This window comes from Heterodontus francisci, chromosome 22 (assembly GCF_036365525.1).
Source record: "Heterodontus francisci isolate sHetFra1 chromosome 22, sHetFra1.hap1, whole genome shotgun sequence".
NCBI lineage: Eukaryota > Metazoa > Chordata > Chondrichthyes > Heterodontiformes > Heterodontidae > Heterodontus > Heterodontus francisci.
Genome location: NC_090392.1, coordinates 70,578,451 through 70,597,823, shown reverse-complemented (window position 1 = coordinate 70,597,823; position 19,373 = coordinate 70,578,451). Strand labels below are relative to the sequence as shown.

The 19,373-nt window shown below is 42.3% G+C and overlaps 2 protein-coding genes across 4 annotated transcripts in view; one reads left to right on the top strand and one right to left on the bottom strand.

The window, feature by feature from the left end:
• Positions 1-4,235, bottom strand: part of cryabb (crystallin, alpha B, b) — a 44,363-nt gene extending 40,128 nt beyond the window's left edge. Inside the window, exon 1 of one of the 3 annotated variants that reach the window (XM_068053976.1) lies at positions 4,159-4,235. In XM_068053976.1, the coding sequence (XP_067910077.1) occupies positions 4,159-4,227 (69 nt within the window). In that variant the 5' untranslated portion in view covers positions 4,228-4,235. Of the gene's footprint in view, positions 1-3,722; positions 4,053-4,158 lie in introns of those variants that run through there. The other 2 variants (XM_068053977.1, XM_068053974.1) reach the window with 2 other exon arrangements.
• Positions 3,091-19,373, top strand: part of LOC137381413 (uncharacterized protein C11orf52 homolog) — a 34,020-nt gene continuing 17,737 nt past the window's right edge. Inside the window, exon 1 of the mRNA XM_068053978.1 lies at positions 3,091-3,549. Within this exon, the coding sequence (XP_067910079.1) occupies positions 3,518-3,549 (32 nt within the window). The 5' untranslated portion in view covers positions 3,091-3,517. The remainder of the gene's footprint in view (positions 3,550-19,373) is intronic.

The following is a 19,373-nucleotide window of genomic DNA, read 5'->3' as shown; positions in this document are numbered from 1 at the left end:
AAGCATGACCTGCCCTTCATGAACCCATGCTGCGTCTGCCCAACGGGACAATTTCTATCGAGATGCCCTGCTATTTCTTCCTTGATAATAGACTCAAGCATCTTCCCCACTACAGAGGTTAAGCTAACCGGTCTATAATTCCCCATCCTTTGTCTACCTCCCTTTTTAAACAGTGGCATCACATTTGCTGTTTTCCAATCTGCTGGGACTACCCCAGAGTCCAGTGAATTTTGGAAAATTATCGCCAGTGCACCTGCTATCTCTCCCGCCATCTCTTTTAGTACCCTAGGATGCATTCCATCAGGGCCAGGAGACTTATCAATCCTTAGCTCCATTAGCTTGCCCAACACTACCACTTCCGTAATAATGATTGTTTCCAGGTCCTCACCTACGTTCGTCTCTTTGTCAATTACTGGCATGTTATTAATGTCCTCCACTGTGAAGACCGATACAAAATACCTGTTCAATGCCTCGGCCATTTCATCATATCCCATAACTAAATTCCCCTTCTCATCCTCTAAAGGACCAACGTTTACTTTAGCCACTCTTTTTCGTTTTATATATTTATAGAAACTTTTGCTATCTGTCTTTATATTCTGTGCTAGTTTTTTCTCATGTTCTATCTTACTTTTCTTTATAGCCCTTTTTGTGGCTCTCTGTTGACCTTTAAAGTTTTCCCAATCTTCTAGTTTCATGCTGTTTTTGGCCACTTTGTATGCCTTCTCTTTCAATTTGATAGTCTCCCTTATTTCCTTAGACACCCATGGCAGATTACCCCTTTTCTTCCAGTCCTTCCTTTTCACTGGAATATACTTTTGCTGAGCACTTTGAAAAATTGCTTTGCAAGTCCTCCACTGCTCGTCAACTGTCACACCATAAAATCTTTGTTTCCAGTCTACTCTAGCCAAGTCCTCCCTCATTCTATTGTAGTCCCCCTTGTTGAAGCGCAGGACCCTGGTATTGGATTTTATCTTCACACTCTCCATCTGTATTCTAAATTCAACCATACTGTGATCACTCCTTCCAAGAGGATCCCTAACTATGAGGTCATTAATTATTCCTGTCTCATTACACAGGACTAGATCTAGGATAGCTTGCTCCCTCGTCGGTTCCATTACATACTGTTCAAGAAAACTATCACGGATACACTCAACGAACTCCTCCTCAAGGCTACCCTGACTGAGCTGGTTTGACCAATCTATATGTAGATTAAAATCCCCCATGATAATTGCCGTCATGATGGGATTTAAATATGAGGATGAGAATTTTAAATGCCAGTTGTTGGAGGATGACCAGGAGCAAATGTATGTCAGTAAGGCCAGGGAGATTTACACTTTTTTAAATAATCATTCGGTCTGTGTGCTGTGTACAGTATTGGTCTCCTTATTTAAGGAAGGATGTGAATGCATTGGAAGCACTTTCCCCTGCAATCGCAGGAGGTGTCATATCTGCCCATTTACCTCCTCTCTTCTCACTATCCAAGGCCCCAAACACTCCTTTCAGGGTGAAGCAGCGATTTACTTGTCAATTTAGTATACTGTATTTGCTGCTCACAATGTGGTCTCCTACACATTGGGGAGAACAAACGCAGATTGGGTGACCACTTTGCAGAACACCTCCGCTCAGTCCGTAAGCATGACCCTGAGCTTCCGGTTGCTCACCATTTCAACACTCCCCCCCCCCCCCCCCCCCCCACTACTACTGCTCTCATGCTGACATCTCTGTCCTGGGATTGCTGCAGTGTTCCAGTAAACATCAACGCAAGCTTGAGGAACAGCATCTCATTTACTGATTAGGCACAGCCTGTCGGACTGAACATTGAGTTCAATCATTTCAGAGCATGACAGACCCCCCCACCCCCACTTTTTATTTTTAGTTATTTTTTCTTCTCTTTTATTTGTTTGTTTTATTTTAGTTTGTTTCTACTGTGTCTATCCACTATTTTTTCATGTTTGTGCTTGGAGCCAGGGCTGTTAATTTTACAGTCAATTAACACCCTCTCTGCTTTGTCTTTCACTCCACCATTAACAGACCATTTGCCTTTGTTCTATGACCTTCTGGTCAGTTATTCTCTGTGACCTTGTCTTATCAACACCTTCTCTTTTGTTATCTCTTGCCCCGCTTTACTTGCTTAAAACCTTTTGCATTTCTAATATTTGTCAGTTCTGATGAAGGGTCACTGACCTGAAATGTTAATTCTGCTGCTCTCTCCACAGATACTGCCAGACCTGCTGAGTATTTCCAGCATTTCTTGTTTTTAGTGCAGATTTCCAGAAGCTGCAGTATTTTGCTTTTATTTACTAGACTAATACCTGGAATGGGTGGGTTGTCTTATGAGGAAGGGTTGGACAGGCTAGGCTTGTATCTGCTACAGTTTAGAAGAGTAAGAGGCGACTTGATTGAAACATATAAGATCCTGAGGGGGTCTTGACAGGGTGGATGTGGAAAGGATGTTTCCCCTTGTGGGAGAATCTAGAACTAGGGGTCACTGTTTAAAAATAAGGGGTCACCCATTTAAAACCAAGAGGAGGAGAATTTTCTTCTCAGAGGGTCATGAGTCTCTGGAACTCTCTTCCTTAAAAGGCAGTGGAAGCAGAGTTTTTGAGTATTTTTAAGGCAGAGGTAGATAGATTCTTGATAAGCAAGGAGGTGAAAGGTTATTGGGGGTAGGCGGGAATGTAGAGTCGAGGTTGAAATCAGATCAGTCATGATCTTTATTGAATGGCGGAGTAGGCTTGAGGGGCCGAGTGGCCTACTCCTGCTCCTAATTCGTATGCTCTTGGGATGTGAACATCACTGGCTAGGCCAGCATTTATTGCCCATCCCTAATTGCCCTTGAGAAGGTGGTGGTGGTGAGCTGCCTTCTTGAACCACTGCAGTCCATGTGGTGTGGGTACACCCACAGTGCTGTTAGGGAGTTCCAGGATTTTGCTCGGAGATGAATTTCTTGCTTTCTTTAATCATCAGTCCAGTCTGCAGAGGAAAGAACGCCCTCTGCTGAGATTCCACGCCCCCCCCCCCCCCAATTAATAAACCTCACGGAAATCTGAGGTTAAATAAAGTTCACGACCCAAATATTTTCCCTTGTACAGTTCGTTCTGCCGTCAGCTTAATTTTACATTTAAACTGAAATATTGTGAAAAAAAAATCGCACTTGCAAAAATATAATCCCCTCCCCTGTCAGGTAAAACAAACAGCGACGGGAAGCAGAACTAAAAATGGGAAGGAAGTAAATAAAACTAATTCATGATTTGGATAGAAATGCATCGTGCACCTGCTGTTCTTGAACAGATAAAAAAAACTTCCCGTCTCCCCTCCAACACCCCCGGGTTTGTTTGTACCTTTCTCTGCCCTGGTTGGTTGTACATTTAGTAAATGATAATCACGATCAGCTTTCCCCTTGCCAGAAGCAAACCGAGAGTAAACAAGGAAATGCAAAAAGTCGCAAACTTTAGTCGGTGTAACTGACGCGAAATTGCTTTCGGGGCAGCGCTGATGGCACAGCGCCGAGGAGGCAATGGGAAACGTCCTCCGTCTCTGCACAAGCAAGTAAGTCCCATTTTTAAATCTAGTTATATACGCGTTGAAAGTTTTCGAAGCCATGTCTACAATTGATCTGCAGTAATTCAGCCAGCAGCGACCGAAGCCCTGTAAAAGTTAATTGCGTGTTAACTTGGATTCAGTTTGACATATCCTGGTCGATCTTGTAACCAGAGCCATACCTTTCAATCTGTTTCTTATTCCCCCCCCCATCCCCATCATTGCTCGGACTTGCTGCGTTTTTAAATGTCTTTTTGGAACGTGAAATCTTGTTCGGTCCACTGATCCGGGCCTGACTCATCTTTGAAATATCTGAGCTCTTCATTGCTGTTCTGGCCAGACTTGAGGGCAAAAGGGGGGTTTTATTTATGTTTAAAGCATCACTTATTGTAAGCATTGAAATTTCAATTAAAGGGACGTTTAAGCTATTTGAAGTAACCGTGGACTGAAAATTATACCCTTGCCAACTTTAGATGATATGAAAAGTTTGTTAAGGCAGATGAACCCCTCTGTTCTCCACTCTCAGTTGGTGCCGTTTCAAGCTGGTTTTAACGCGGAAATATTCTTGGGAGGGGTAAGGCTGAAGTTGTTATGCTTATTAATGATTCTAAAACTCACCCTGGCCTGGTTGCCTCTTGAGTTTCGTTTGTCAGCGTGTAAACAATGTGAAGAATGTAGGATAATCATGGGTGTGACAAGCGGTGTTGGTTCTGTGACAATTACAGAGAGGCTCCCAACAAAACAGAGACATTGGATTAGAGTCTTAGAGTTATACAGCACAGAAACAGGCCCTTCGGCCCATCGTGTCTGTGCCGGCCATCAAGCACTTGGCCCGTAGCCTTGTATGCTATGGCGTTTAAAGTGCTCATCTAAATACTTCTTAAATGTTGTGAGGGTTCTTGGCTCTACCATCCCCTCAGGCAGTGCGTTCCAGATTCCAACCACCCTATTGGTGAATATTTTATCCCTCAACTCTCCTCTAAACCTCCTGCCCCTTACCTTAAATCTATGCCCCCTGGTTATTGACCCCTCCACTAAGGGAAAATGTTTCTTCCTATCTACCCTATGTATGTCCCTCATAATTTTGTATACCTCAATCAAGTCCCCCCTCAGCCTTCTCTGCTGTAAGGAAAACAAGCCTAGCCTATCCAGTCTCTCTTCATAGCTGAAATGCTCCAGCCCAGGCAACATCCTGGTGAATCTCCTCTGCACCCTCTCCGGTGCAATCACATCCTTCTATTCAATCAGATCGTAAAGAGATATAATTGTCATGTCTTTTTAATAAATGTTGGGAAAGCTTTCTCATAGAATCATAGAATAGTACAGCACAAAAGGAGGCCATTTGGCCCGTCGAGTTTGTGCTGGCTCTCATATCCCAGCATTACTTTTTCCATCAAGTATTTATCCAATTTCCTTTGGGAGTCTACAATTGAATGACCCTATTCGGGAAAGCATTCCAAATCCTAAACACTCATTGCGTAAAAAAGCGTTTCCCCATGTCACCTTCAGTTCCTTTGCCAATCACCTTATATCTGTGCCCTCTTTGTTTTTTTCCCATTTGGGAATGAAGCAAAGCTGCGTGTTATTTTATCATGATGACATTGCATACAAGTAATGCAATGGTGTATTTTGATTTAATTTAAGTCATCACATTGTAGTTACGAAACAACTTCCTTCATTAAGAGACAAGCGTCTTTAAGTGTTCACTATGGGGAATTCCCAGGCAGGCTCAGTTCTTGGAATAACCCGGAACAGACTGTCCTAAAAATTCTGATCTTGAGTGGAAAAATCATGTTCCAGCAGATACAGTCCTTGAATGTGTTTCTTGTATTATCAAAACAAAGATAAAAGTAATACATTTTGGAACACTGGATTCTGTTGGCAAAATGATGGATGATTCATCCCCTTTAAAGCCCCCATTCATGTACATTATTTCAAAACACAGAAACACAGCCTGTATATATAACGATGTCCGAAATAGCATATGAAAACAGTGTCCTTATTTAACGTTGCTATACACTGTGAAGCTAGAAATAACATGGTCTGTTAGTATTAGAAACCACCCATCACTTCCCCCATAATGTTGCACCTATCAATTTGTCACTGTGCTAGTTTAAATTTATTAAGTGAAGAATGTGCATTAATGATCCCATTATTAAATGCTAGCAGCTCAATTGATGGAGTTAATCTAGCTCTGACTCTTACTTCTCTAAATATTTGTAAGTTGAATCCTACCAGATCATGATATTAATATCTCTGAGTGATCAGTGATCTGCATAATACAACTTGTGCATGCACAGAACAGCTATCGCTGAAGTGCTGAGATATGCAAATACACCTGGAGTGAGAGCAATAGTGCTAGTAAAACTGCAACAATAGGTAATGACCTATATCATTTCTATTTTAACAATGGCACAACTCCTTTTAACAACTCATTTTATGGCGGCACAGTGGCTATCACCGCAGCCTCACAGCTCCAGCGACCTGGGTTCGGTTCTGGGTACTGCCTGTGCAGAGTTTGCAAGTTCTCCCTGTGACTGTGTGGGTTTCCTCCAGGCGTTCTGGTTTCCTCCCACATGCCAAAGACTTGTAGGTTGATAGGTGAATTGGCCATTGTAAAAAAAAAATTGCCCCTAGTGTATGTAGGTGGTAGGAGAATTGAGGGCAGGTGGGGATGTGGTAGGGAACATGGGATTAATGTAGGATTAGTATAAATGGGTGGTTGATGGTCAGCACGGACTCGGTGGGCCGAAGGGCCTGTTTCGGTGCTGTATCTCTCTGTGACTCTAACTCACTGACTTGGTGTCACAAAATGGCAAAATAGAGATTCATTCTCATAATTCCCCAAAATGTGAGCTTTTGATCTGGGCTCAGGGAAAACTGTGAATGGGAGTGAAAGATTTGCTCAGCAGAAAACTGACCTGCCTCCTAATATTTCACCTCCCTATTATCATGAAACCTGGAAAAAATGCTCCCATGCAATGCACAAAAACACCATTAACATGCATTTTGTGAATTTTACAAGCAAACCCAATAAATGTCTGCTTTCAGATAATTTTAGCACCTGGTAGTTTGTGCTCCATGCAGAGGGAGGGGTAAGTGTGCAATGGCATCAACTATCAATACAGGAAAGCTTTTATTGAAGTAACAATACAATATTTCACCTAGTAAGTATTAATTGGCACAATTCTCCCTGTTTTTCTATGCTGTCAGCAACAACCAGGGTCAAATTTGTAAATCTGCTGTCTCCAGCTGTAAGTTGTTGTCATGCCAAGCGATTATCCAAAATTTAAAAAAACTCTTGTGAAAAATTTTAAAATAATTCATCTACTTCCTACATACCGTGGCAACTGACCTGACCCGTATGACAGGATCTGTTGAATTCAAGGCTCATGGTGTCTTTGGCGGCCGTCCCTTCAGCTGCCGAGGGCCTGAACTCTAGAATTCCCTTTCTAAATTTTTCACCTTCACCTTCCTTCGTTAAGCCACACCTTAAAACCTACCTCTTCGACCAAGCTTTTGGTCATGTGCCCTAATATTTTCTTATGTGACTTGTTGTCAAGTATTCACAGAATCACAGAATAATACAGTGCAGAAGAGGCCCTTCGGCCCATCGCGTCTGAACCGATGCATTAAAATACCTGACCTGTCTACCTAATCCCATTTGCCAGCACTTGGCCCATAGCCTTGAATGTTATGACGTGCCAAGTGCTCATCCAGTTACTTTTGAAAGGATGTGAGGCAACCCGCCTCTACCACCCTCCTAGGCAGGACATTCCAGACCGTCGCCACCCTCTGGGTAAAAAAGTTCTTCCTCAAATCCCCTTTAAACCTCCCGCCCCTCACCTTAAACTTGTGACCCCTCGTAACTGACCCTTCAACTAAGGGGAACAGCTGCTCCCTATCCACCCTGTCCATGCCCCTCATAATCTTGTACACCTCAATCAGGTCACCCCTCAGTCTTCTCTGCTCCAGCGAAAACAGCCCAAGCCTATCCAACCTCTCTTCATAGCTTAAATGTTCCACCCCAGGCAACATCCTGGTGAATTGCATCTGCACCCCCTCCAATGCAGTCACATCCTTCCTATAATGTGGCGACCAGAATTGCACACAGTACTCCAGCTGTGGCCTTACCAAAGTTCTGTACAACTCCAACATGACCTCCCTGCTTTTGTAATCTATGCCTTGATTGATAACGGCAAGTGTCCCTTATGCCTTTTTCACCACCCTATTAACCTGCCCTTCTGCCTTCAGAGATCTATGGACAAACACGGCAAGGTCCCTTTGTTCCTCGGAACTTCCCAGTGTCAGGCCATTCATTGAATACTTCCGTCTCACGTTACTCCTTCCAAAGTGTATCACCTCACACTTTTCAGCGTTAAATACCATCTGCCACTTTTCTGCCCATTTGACCATCCCGTTTATATCTTCCTGTAACCTAAGACACTCCACCTCACTGTTAACCACTCGGCCAATCTTTGTGTCATCCGCGAACTGACTGATCCTTCCCCCCCACATAGTCATCTATGTCGTTTATATAAATGACAAACAATAGGGGACCCAGCACAGATCCCTGTGGTACGCCACTGGACACTGGCTTCCAGTCACTAAAACAGCCGTCTGTCATCACTCTCTGTCTTCTACAGCTAAGCCAATTTTGAATCCACCTTATCAAGTTACCTTGTATCCCATGTGCATTTGCTTTCTTGATAAGTCTCCCATGGGGACCTTGTCAAAGGCTTTGCTGAAATCCATGTAAACTACAAAAATTCAATCAAATTTGTTAGGCATGACCTCCCTCTGACAAAGCCATGCTGACTATTCCTAATCAAATTTTGCCTCTCCAAGTGGAGATAGATTCTCTCCTTCAGAATTTTCTCCAATAGTTTCCCTACCACTGACGTGAGACTCACTGGTCTGTAGTTCCCTGGCTTATCTCTACAACCTTTCTTAAATAGTGGGACCACATTAGCTGTTCTCCAGTCCTCTGGCACTCCCCCTTGGCCAGAGAGGAATTAAAAATGAGGGTCAGAGCCCCTGCAATCTCCACCCTCGCCTTTGATAACATTCCTGTGAAGCACCTTGGGCCATTTTACTGTTAAAGGTGCTACATAATTGCAAAGTGTTGTTATTGTTGTCTATATTTGAAAGATGGGCTGATTGCATTTTTAAAAAATAGGGAGCTATTGTGTTGTGGTCTCAATAAGTTGCATCATAAACAGCTAGGGTACAGCTTTCAACTGTTGATTCCTCGCTTGATAACTTCTTGATTACCATCACCAGGAGATACCCATTCCACCTCTGGCAGCACAACTGGCATTAGGAATCCTCTTTGGGCAAATCATATGCAAAAAAATCTGTGTGTCACTGTTCTAAATGCACCACATTGTTGCACATTAGCAATTTGCATTTATATAGCATTCCACACCTACAAGGGCATCTCACAACACATTGCAAGAGGAAAAGATGGATACCAAGAAAGAGGTAAAAGAATTCGGGGATGGGGAGAGGAAATCAAAGGCATGAATGAAAAGGTGGGCAATTAGATGGGTTTGAAGGTGGAGAGAAAGTTAGCAAGGCATTTTGAAAGAGAGTTTTAGGCAGGGAACTACATCAGCTGAAAAGTTAGCCTACAGTGGTAGTGGCTATTTTCACTTATTTTCTTCTAGAAAAAGTGAAGCTTCAATTTATTGGGCTTAGAGTCATAGATAGAGTCATCGAGTTATACAGCACAGAAACAGGCCCTTCGGCCCATCGTGTCTGTGCTGGCCATCAAGCACCTAACTATTCTAGTCCCATTTTCCAGCACTTGGACCATAGCCTTAACAACAAGCCAACAATAAGCGTTGGCTTGTTTCTTAGTCATGTAGAGAATACATTATGAAGTCCCATAAAATTATGATTTGCATCCCACAAGTGGGCTGACTTGATATCTCGCAAGTTTTGAGTAATGGTTACCTCCAGAAATGGGATACAAGTCATCCCATGGGTCTTCATAATGCATCCTGATTATACCATATGTTAAAATTAATTGGTTAAAGTTAATTAGGCAAAGAAGTACAAAATATTTGTGTAATTGTGCAACATATTCCTTTGTGGTGTGATCCAGTGGAAGTGGAGGCAATGCAGTTGCTAATTAGCTTACTGTGGCATGGGTTTAGAATATTTATATTTTGTCCACAGGAAAAAATAGTTTCATTAACTAGGATGTGATGCCAACATAATGAAATATATATTTTTTTATTCACTCATGGGATGTGGGCATCCCTGACAAGGCCAACATTTATTGCCCATCCCTAATTGCCCTTGAGAAGGTGATGGTGGGCTACCTTCGTAAATACAAGTGTGTGGCTTGGTAGACCATTTCAGAGGGCAGTTAAGGGTCTGGAGTCACATATCAGTCAGACTAGGTAAGGACAGCAGATTTCCTTCCCTAAAGGACATTAATGGGCCAGCTGCCTTTTTACAACAATCTCGTAGTTTAATGGTTACTATTATTGACACTATCATTTTATTACAGATTTATTTAACTAAACTTAAATTCTCAACTAGCTCTGTTGGGATTTAAACTCATGTTACCATATCATTAGTCCAGAGCCCCTGGATTACTAGTCTAGTAACATAATCAATATGCTAATATGCTTGACATTGATGTTACTTTGTTGTATTTTATTTTCCTCATTTTAAAAAAAATCATTTTTGATTTTTGAGGTGTATTTCATTCCTCCCCATCTTTTCGGTCTTCCTTTGCCATGCACTATATCTTGGCTGAGATGTCCTGCTAGTAGGTGTTGGCAAACACAATTCTTTAACTTTCAAATCCTTTTTTTCCTCACATACTTGTCCAGTATCCTTTTGAAAGCACAGTACTTTAAGTATGGCCTTACTGGGGTCCCATACGAGTTTAACATAAGTTCACTACTTTTGAACTATATACACCTACAAATAAATCTCAGTGCTTTGTTGCCCTGCAATGCTGCTTTTAATAATTTGTTCATCTGTATCATTAGATCCCTTTGCTTTTCTACCCCAGTTACTTATTTTCTAAGGAGTTGGTGATTGTTCTGTATTTCCTGCCAAAGTCCCACACCTCACATTTGTCTGTGTTGAGTTTTTTTTACTACCTAACTACCCAGTCTGCAAGTTTTCTAATGACTTCTTGCATTATGTTGTATTCTATCTCAGTGTTAGCCATACCCTACTGGTTTGGGATCATCTGCGAATTTTGATATTGGTTTATTTATTCCTAAATCCAGATTATTAACGTAAATTATGAATAACCTTGATCCTTGTGGAATACTGCTTTCTGTCTTTGAATAACCACCCTTTGCCCCTACTCACTTTAATTTTTAGCCAATTTATTATCCATTCAGCTATTTATCCTTTGACTCCATATGCCCGCACCTTTGTCATGACCGACCATGTGGTACCTTATCAAAGGCCTTTTGAAAATGTTAAATAATAACATCCTTGACCTCCAACCCTAACAAATATGGCCAATTTTCTTGCAATGTAGTAAGCTGCTAGACTCTATCAGTTAGAGGAGAGAAAGTTTCTGGTTAATGGGAAAGAGGGAGAATGAAATGGAGAACTTAATTGATGAATGAGGCTATTCAGAAAACAACCAGATGTAATGAAGTTATGAATAAAAATGGGACTGTGGTATACTGAACCCTACCACCAGGAATTATATATTTCATTTGCTAGTTCACTATCCTCACTCTTTGGGCGAGATTTCAACTCACTCAAAATCCATTCACTATCAAAGAGTTAAAATCAAGCCCTTAATCTGCTACTCTTGAGATATTTAATAATGATTAACAAGTGCTGCTAGTAAAGGCACTATCTGCATATTGGAACAGATGATCAACTGGATGGGAATTGAGCTGGTTATGTCTGTAAGTAGAATTGAAAAGTGACTGTTACAAAAACACAGATCTCAAGCATTTATTTAAAGAGAACAGGTTAAACCCTTATGATTAGTTTCTATCACTATCCTTGAACCTTTTAGTTGCATCTTAAAGGGAAATTTGGATAAATTTTACTTTCACTAATAAAATAAAACATTCAAAATGAGAATAACTGGAGCAAGAGATGAAAGCTGCAGCATTAAGCTTCTCTAGGAGGGAAGAGATCCATATATAGTCGATCAAGTTTCATCTGTATTGACAGAACTACTCAGATAACTAATGATAAAAATTTTAGCTGGAATGCTGGCCATTTGAACAGAAGTTAAAAGTGAACAATGACACTGCACAGAGTAGCAATCTCTTCTGTTGAAGGTTGGTATGGAGCATGTAGCAACATTCATGTTTGTCAATGTCAATTCTAAGATATTAGCTACAATTTTGAAATTTTACTGAAAATAATTAGTAAAGGTTTTAAGAAAAATGGCCAAATAGACTTTAAAGGCTGATTTTTATAAGCCCCCGACATCAGGGGTTGTGGCGGTTGTAGGGGGGAGGGGGAGGGGGGGCCTGAATAATACTTCCAGGAAAGGCCCAACATGGGCCTCGACACCGGGAAGGCCCCGCCGCATTTTATTGGTGGTGGCGGAGCCTCCATTTAAATAAATTTACATACATGCAAACGCACTTACCTTGTCCCGACAGCCGTCCCACGCTGATATTCTGGCCGGTGGCCAGAGCTCCCACACCTTCGGATCTCCATTTGGAGATCTGAGGCGTGACACTGGTGGGGAGTGTGGGGGAGGAGTGAATCTTTCAGGCAGGGGTCAGCTGCAAAAACCAACGCGATTGGTTGCGGGGATGGTGGGAAGGGGTTGAGGGTCAAAAGGGAATAAAATTCGGGGGTAAGTTTGGGATATGAATAAAAGTTTGTTCTGGGGGTGGGGGAGAGGGCAATTTATATACAGATCACTCATTGCTGGGGTGGGAGACGGGATTCAAAGATGTATTGAAATTTTCTACCACGATGGTTATCTACCACGATATAGAACAGACATAGAACATAGAACATTACGGCGCAGTACAGGCCCTTCAGCCCTCGATGTTGCGCTGACCTGTGAAACCATCTGACCTACACTATTCCATTTTCATCCATATGTCTATCCAATGACCACTTAAATACCCTTAAAGTTGGCGAGTCTACTACTGTTGCAGGCAGGGCGTTCCACGCCCCTACTACTCTCTGAGTAAAGAAACTACCTCTGACATCTGTCCTATATCTATCACCCCTCAACTTAAAGCTATGTCCCCTCGTGTTTGCCATCACCATCCGAGGAAAAAGGCTCTCACTATCCACCCTGTCCAACCTTCTGATTATCTTGTATGTCTCTATTAAGTCACCTCTTCTCCTCCTTCTCTCTAACGAAAACAACCTCAAGTCCCTCAGCATTTCCTCGTAAGACCTTCCCTCCATACCAGGCAACATCCTAGTAAATCTCCTCTGCACCTTTTCCAAAGCTTCCACATCCTTCCTATAATGCGGTGACCAGAACTGCACGCAATACTCCATGTGCGGCCGCACCAGAGTTCTGTACAGCTGCAGCATGACCTCGTGGCTCCTAAACTCGATCCCCCTACTAATAAAAGCTAACACACCATAGGCCTTCTTAACAGCTCTATTAACCTGGGTGGCAACTTTCAGGGATTTATGTACCTGGACACCAAGATCTCTCTGCTCATCTACACTACCAAGAATCTTCCCATTAGCCCAGTATTCTGCAATCCTGTTACTCCTTCCGAAGTGAATCACCTCACACTTTTCCGCATTAAACTCCATTTGCCATCTCTCAGCCCAGCTCTGCAGCCTATCTATGTCCCTCTGTAACCTACAACATCCTTCGGCACTATCCACAACTCCACCGACCTTCGTGTCATCCGCAAATTTACTAACCCACCCTTCTGCACCCTCATCCAGGTCATTTATAAAAATGACAAACAGCAGTGGCCCCAAAACAGATCCTTGCGGTACACCACTAGAAACTATACTCCAGGATGAACATTTACCATCAACCACCAGCCTCTGTCTTCTTTCAGCTAGCCAATTTCTGATCCAAAGCACTAATTCACCTTCAATCCCATACTTCTGTATTTTCTGCAATAGCCTACCGTGGGGAACTTTATCAAACGCCTTACTGAAATCCATATAGATCACAAAGTCATATTCTTATTTTATACCATGTGTAAGATGAAGATGGAACCCCTGACTCTTTGCTTTCCCCTGTTGATCTACCGTTATTTTGAAAGCACTCTGCCAAAAATTCACTGTATATTCAAAATAATTACTTTACCAATCAGTTATACATGGTTAAAATAACCTCTTTTAATTCATAATTAAATGCCCTGGATACTTTCAATGAACAGTTGGTGGTCAAAAGCAAATGAACGTAATTTAACTTTTTCACATCTGCCAATGAAAAGCCAACATCTGGTAACAAGTCGTTTGTTTTCTCTGCCAGTGTTCATGATATTCATCTACATTAACCAGCTGACAGCCCTTACCTCATCCACTTAATATCTCCAGGTTTTGTTAAATGCTACCAATCTTTCTACACTATGTCATCTGGTCATATAATTGGATGTCACCAACAAAGCTGACAATATCACTAGAAGCAACATCCTTCACATTTTTGTATGTAGCAGGAGATTCAGTACAGATCCTTGCAGGACTCTGTTGCTGTGTTCCCAGCAGACCCTTGACTATTCTCATCACTTAGAATCATAGAGACCAGGCCATTAATGTATATCAAAAAAAGCAGTGGTCCTAATATTGACCTCCAGGGGACACCATTGTATACTTCCCTCCAGTCTGAAAAACAACCCTTCACTACTGTTTTCTGTCTCTTAGCTAATTTTTGCCTCCATGCTACCACTGCCCCTTTAAATCTCATTGCTTTGAATTTTGCTAATCTCTATAATGTGGCACCTTGTCAAATGTCTTTTGAAACTCCATAAACAGAACATCAGCTGCATGACCTTCATCAACCCTTTCTGTCATTTCATTGAAGAGCTTAAATCAAACGTTTGTCGGACACCATTAGCCACTTCTGCTGTACTTTAATTCAGCGAGCTAACTTGTTATTAATTTCTTGAGCTATCATCTTTTAAAAGCCTCAGAATAAAACTTTTATGAAATACCCTGTGAAACTCCAGTCGATTAAAACTTTGCTGTTTTCCTTTAAAGATTTTTGTGCTCTTTACATAATGATTGTCTTGTAGGATGCATTTAAAACTTTTTCACAATGGTAAACCAGATGGTTGATTTTTCCCTGATAGTTCACACTTCTTTTTAAATATTCACCACCTCCAGTCCTCAGATGCAGCTGTTGCATTTCAGAAACTCCCAAAACTATTAAACAAAGCTGCAGTGTTTCTCACTCATTATTCTAAATGATAATTCTTGCATTTGTATAGCATCTTATCATGTTACTAGGATTTCACACAAAGTATTTATTTTCTTTATAAGTGCAGTGATTTGTTAGGTGTGCAAACACTGTAGGCATTCCGTGCCAGTTTCCCACAAACAGCAATTAACTGAATGACCAGTTATTCTGTTTTATGTGGCAATGGGTGAGGGAGGAAGGTGCAAGAAGCTCCTATTTTTCCCCAAATAGTGCCATGGGATCTTTAATGTCCATTGGAACTGATAGACAGGGCCTGGGTTTAATGTCTTATTTAAGGGATGGCATCTCTGCCAATGCAGAACTCTCTCAATTCTATGCTGGAGTGCTTACTGAACTTATGAGCTCCTAATATGGGGTTTGAAACCACAACCTTCTGACCCAGTGGTGAAAATGCTTCAAGTTCACATTAGTTTGTCTAGTCATGTGGTATGTAGAAATTTAATTCTTTGAGTTTCATCAATGCGTGTGCTTTTTTTCTAACTTCCACATGTTAGTTTCTCAAGTTAATTTGACTGGACTGGGTCTTTGTGATCTCCATCTATGAAGACATTTAAATTCTTCACATCACAGTGGCGCAGTGGTTAGCACCGCAGCCTCACAGCTCCAGCGACCCGGGTTCAATTCTGGGTACTGCCTGTGTGGAGTTTGCAAGTTCTCCCTGTGTCTGCGTGGGTTTCCTCTGGGTGCTCCGGTTTCCTCCCACATGCCAAAAGACTTGCAGGTTGATAGGTAAATTGGCCATTATAAAATTGCCCCTAGTATAGGTAGGTGGTAGGGAAATATAGGGATAGGTGGGGATGTGGTAGGAATATGGAATTAGTGTAGGAATCGTATAAATGGGTGGTTGTTGGTCGGCACAGACTCGGTGGGCTGAAGGGCCTGTTTCAGTGCTGTATCTCTAAAAACTAATCTACCAATTCCTACCTTTTTCTTCAAATGAACATTTGGAAGACCAAAGCCTTCAGCTACCTAAGTCCTATTCTCTGGATCATCCTGCCTAAACCTCTCCAGTTCTCTCTCTACCTTTGAAAAAGAGTCTCAAATCTTTTAATCAAGCTTTCGTTCACTTTTCCTAATCTTTGCATATTGCTCAGCACCTAGTCCTGTTGTCTAAATATTTTTTGCCTAATGCAGTACTGTTGGGTGGCTGTACTGTCAGAGGTGCTGTCTTTCAGGGTAAGATGTTAAACCGAGGCCCTGTCTACCCTCTCAGGTGGATGCAAAGCTCCTATTACAATATTTTGTAGAAGAGCAGGGGAGTTATCCTTGGTGCCCTGGCAAATATTTATCTCTCAACCAACATCACTAGCGACAGATTATCTGGTCATTATCACATTGCTGTTTGTGGGAGCTTGCTGCGCTCAGTTAGCCGCCACATTTCCTACATTACAACAGAGACTACACTTCAAAAGTACTTCATTGACTGTAAAGTGTTCTGGGATGTCCTGATGTCATGTAAGGTGTTGTATAAATGCAAGTTCTTCCTCTAATCTAGTTACTCAATTTACTCTAATTACTTATTATTCTAATAACAATATCTAATTTTTAATAGATATTCATGATAACGAAAAATGTCTTTCACTTCCTCCTACAGCCTTTCTATTATCCTCTCACCCTTTCTAATGCAGCATTTAGACTACAGATTTGGCATTACTGCAGTATCAACATGGGTGGCAAATTCCAGTATAGATATGATGAATTTACAGTAAGCTTAAAATTTATGCCAATAATATGACAATTGCTGCACATTACAAAGAACAAAGAACAAAGATAATTACAGCACAGGAACAGGCCCTTCGGCCCTCCAAGCCTGCGCCGATCCAGATCCTCTCTCTAAACATGTCGCCTATTTTCTAAGGTTCTGTATCTCTTTTCTTCCTGCCCATTCATGTATCTGTCTAGATACATCTTAAAAGACTCCATCGTGCCCGCGTCTACCACCTCCGCTGGCAACGCGTTCCAGGTGCCCACCACCCTCTGCGTAAAGAACTTTCCACGCATATCCCCCCTAAACATTTCCCCTTTCACTTTGAACTCGTGTCCTCTAGTAATTGAAACCCCCACTCTGGGAAAAAGCCTCTTACTGTCCACCCTGTCTATACCTCTCATGATTTTGTACACCTCAATCAGGTCCCCCCTCAACCTCCGTCTTTCTAATGAAAATAATCCTAATCTACTCAACCTCTCTTCATAGCTAGCGCCCTCCATACCAGACAACATCCTGGTGAACCTCCTCTGCACCCTCTCCAAAGCATCCACATCCTTTTGATAATGTGGCGACCAGAACTGTACGCAGTATTCCAAATGTGGCCGAACCAAAGTCCTATACAACTGTAACATGACCTGCCAACTCTTGTACTCAATGCCCCGTCCGATGAAGGAAAGCATGCCGTATGCCTTCTTGACCACTCTATTTACCTGCGTTGCCACCTTCAGGGAACAGTGGACCTGAACACCCAAATCTCTCTGGACATCAATTTTCCCCAGGACTTTTCCATTTACTGTATAGTTCACTCTTGAATTGGATCTTCCAAAATGCATCACCTCGCATTTGCCCTGATTGAACTCCATCTGCCATTTCTCTGCCCAACTCTCTAATCTATCTATATTCTGCTGTATTCTCTGACAGTCCCCTTCACTATCTGCTACTCCACCAATCTTAGTGTCGTCTGCAAACTTGCTAATCAGTCCACCTATACTTTCCTCCAAATCATTAATGTATATCACAAACAACAGTGGTCCCAGCACGGATCCCTGTGGAACACCACTGGTCACACGTCTCCATTTTGAGAAACTCCCCTCTACTGCTACTCTCTGTCTCCTGTTGCCCAGCCAGTTCTTTATCCATCTAGCTAGTACACCTTGGACCCCAAGCGCCTTCACTTTCTCCATCAGCCTGCCATGGGGAACCTTATCAAACGCCTTACTGAAGTCCATGTATATGACATCGACAGCCCTTCCCTCATCAATCAACTTTGTCACTTCCTCAAAGAATTCTATTAAGTTGGTAAGACATGACCTTCCCTGCACAAAACCATGTTGCCTATCACTGATGAGCCCATTTTCTTCCAAATGGGAATAGATCCTATCCCTCAGTATCTTCTCCAGCAGCTTCCCTACCACTGACGTCAGGCTCACCGGTCTATAATTACCTGGATTATCCCTGCTACCCTTCTTAAACAAGGGGACAACATTAGCAATTCTCCAGTCCTCCGGGACCTCACCCGTGTTTAAGGATGCTGCAAAGATATCTGTTAAGGCCCCAGCTATTTCCTCTCTCGCTTCCCTCAGTAACCTGGGATAGATCCCAACCGGACCTGGGGACTTGTCCACCTTAATGCCCTTTAGAATACCCAACACTTCCTCCCTCCTTATGCCGACTTGACCTAGAGTAATCAAACATCTGTTCCTAACCTCAACATCCGTCATGTCCCTCTCCTCGGTGAATACCGATGCAAAGTACTCGTTTAGAATCTCACCCATGTTCTCTGACTCCAAGCATAACATTCCTCCTTTGTCCTTTAGTGGGCCAATCCTTTCTCTAGTTACCCTCTTTCTCCTTATATATGAATAAAAGGCTTTGGGATTTTCCTTAACCCTGTTTGCTAAAGATATTTCATGACCCCTTTTAGCCCTCTTAATTCCTCGTTTCAGATTGGTCCTACATTCCCGATATTCTTTCAAAGCTTCGTCTTTCATCAGCCGCCTAGACCTTATGTATGCTTCCTTTTTCCTCTTAGCTAGTCTCACAATTTCACCTGTCATCCATGGTTCCCTAATCTTGCCATTTCTATCCCTCATTTTCACAGGAACATGTCTCTCCTGAACGCTAATCAACCTCTCTTTAAAAGCCTCCCACATATCACATGTGGATTTACCTTCAAACAGCTGCTCCCAATCTACATTTCCCAGCTCCTGCCGAATTTTGGTATAGTTGGCCTTCCCCCAATTTAGCACTCTTCCTTTAGGACCACTCTCGTCTTTGTCCATGAGTATTTTAAAGCTTACGGAATTGTGATCACTATTCCCAAAGTAGTCCCCTACTGAAACTTCAACAACCTGGCCGGGCTCATTCCCCAACACCAGGTCCAGTATGGCCCCTTCCCGAGTTGGACTATTTACATACTGCTCTAGAAAACCTTCCTGGATGCTCCTTACAAATTCTGCTCCATCTGGACCTCTAACACTAAGCGAATCCCAGTCAATGTTGGGAAAATTAAAATCTCCTATCACCACCACCCTGTTGCTCCTACATCTTTCCATAATCTGTTTACATATTTGTACCTCTATCTCACGCTCGCTGTTGGGAGGCCTGTAGTACAGCCCCAACATTGTTACCGCACCCTTCCTATTTCTGAGTTCTGTCCATATTGCCTCACTGCTCGAGTCCTCCATAGTGCCCTCCTTCAGCACAGCTGTGATATCCTCTTTGACCAGTAATGCAACTCCTCCACCCCTTTTACCT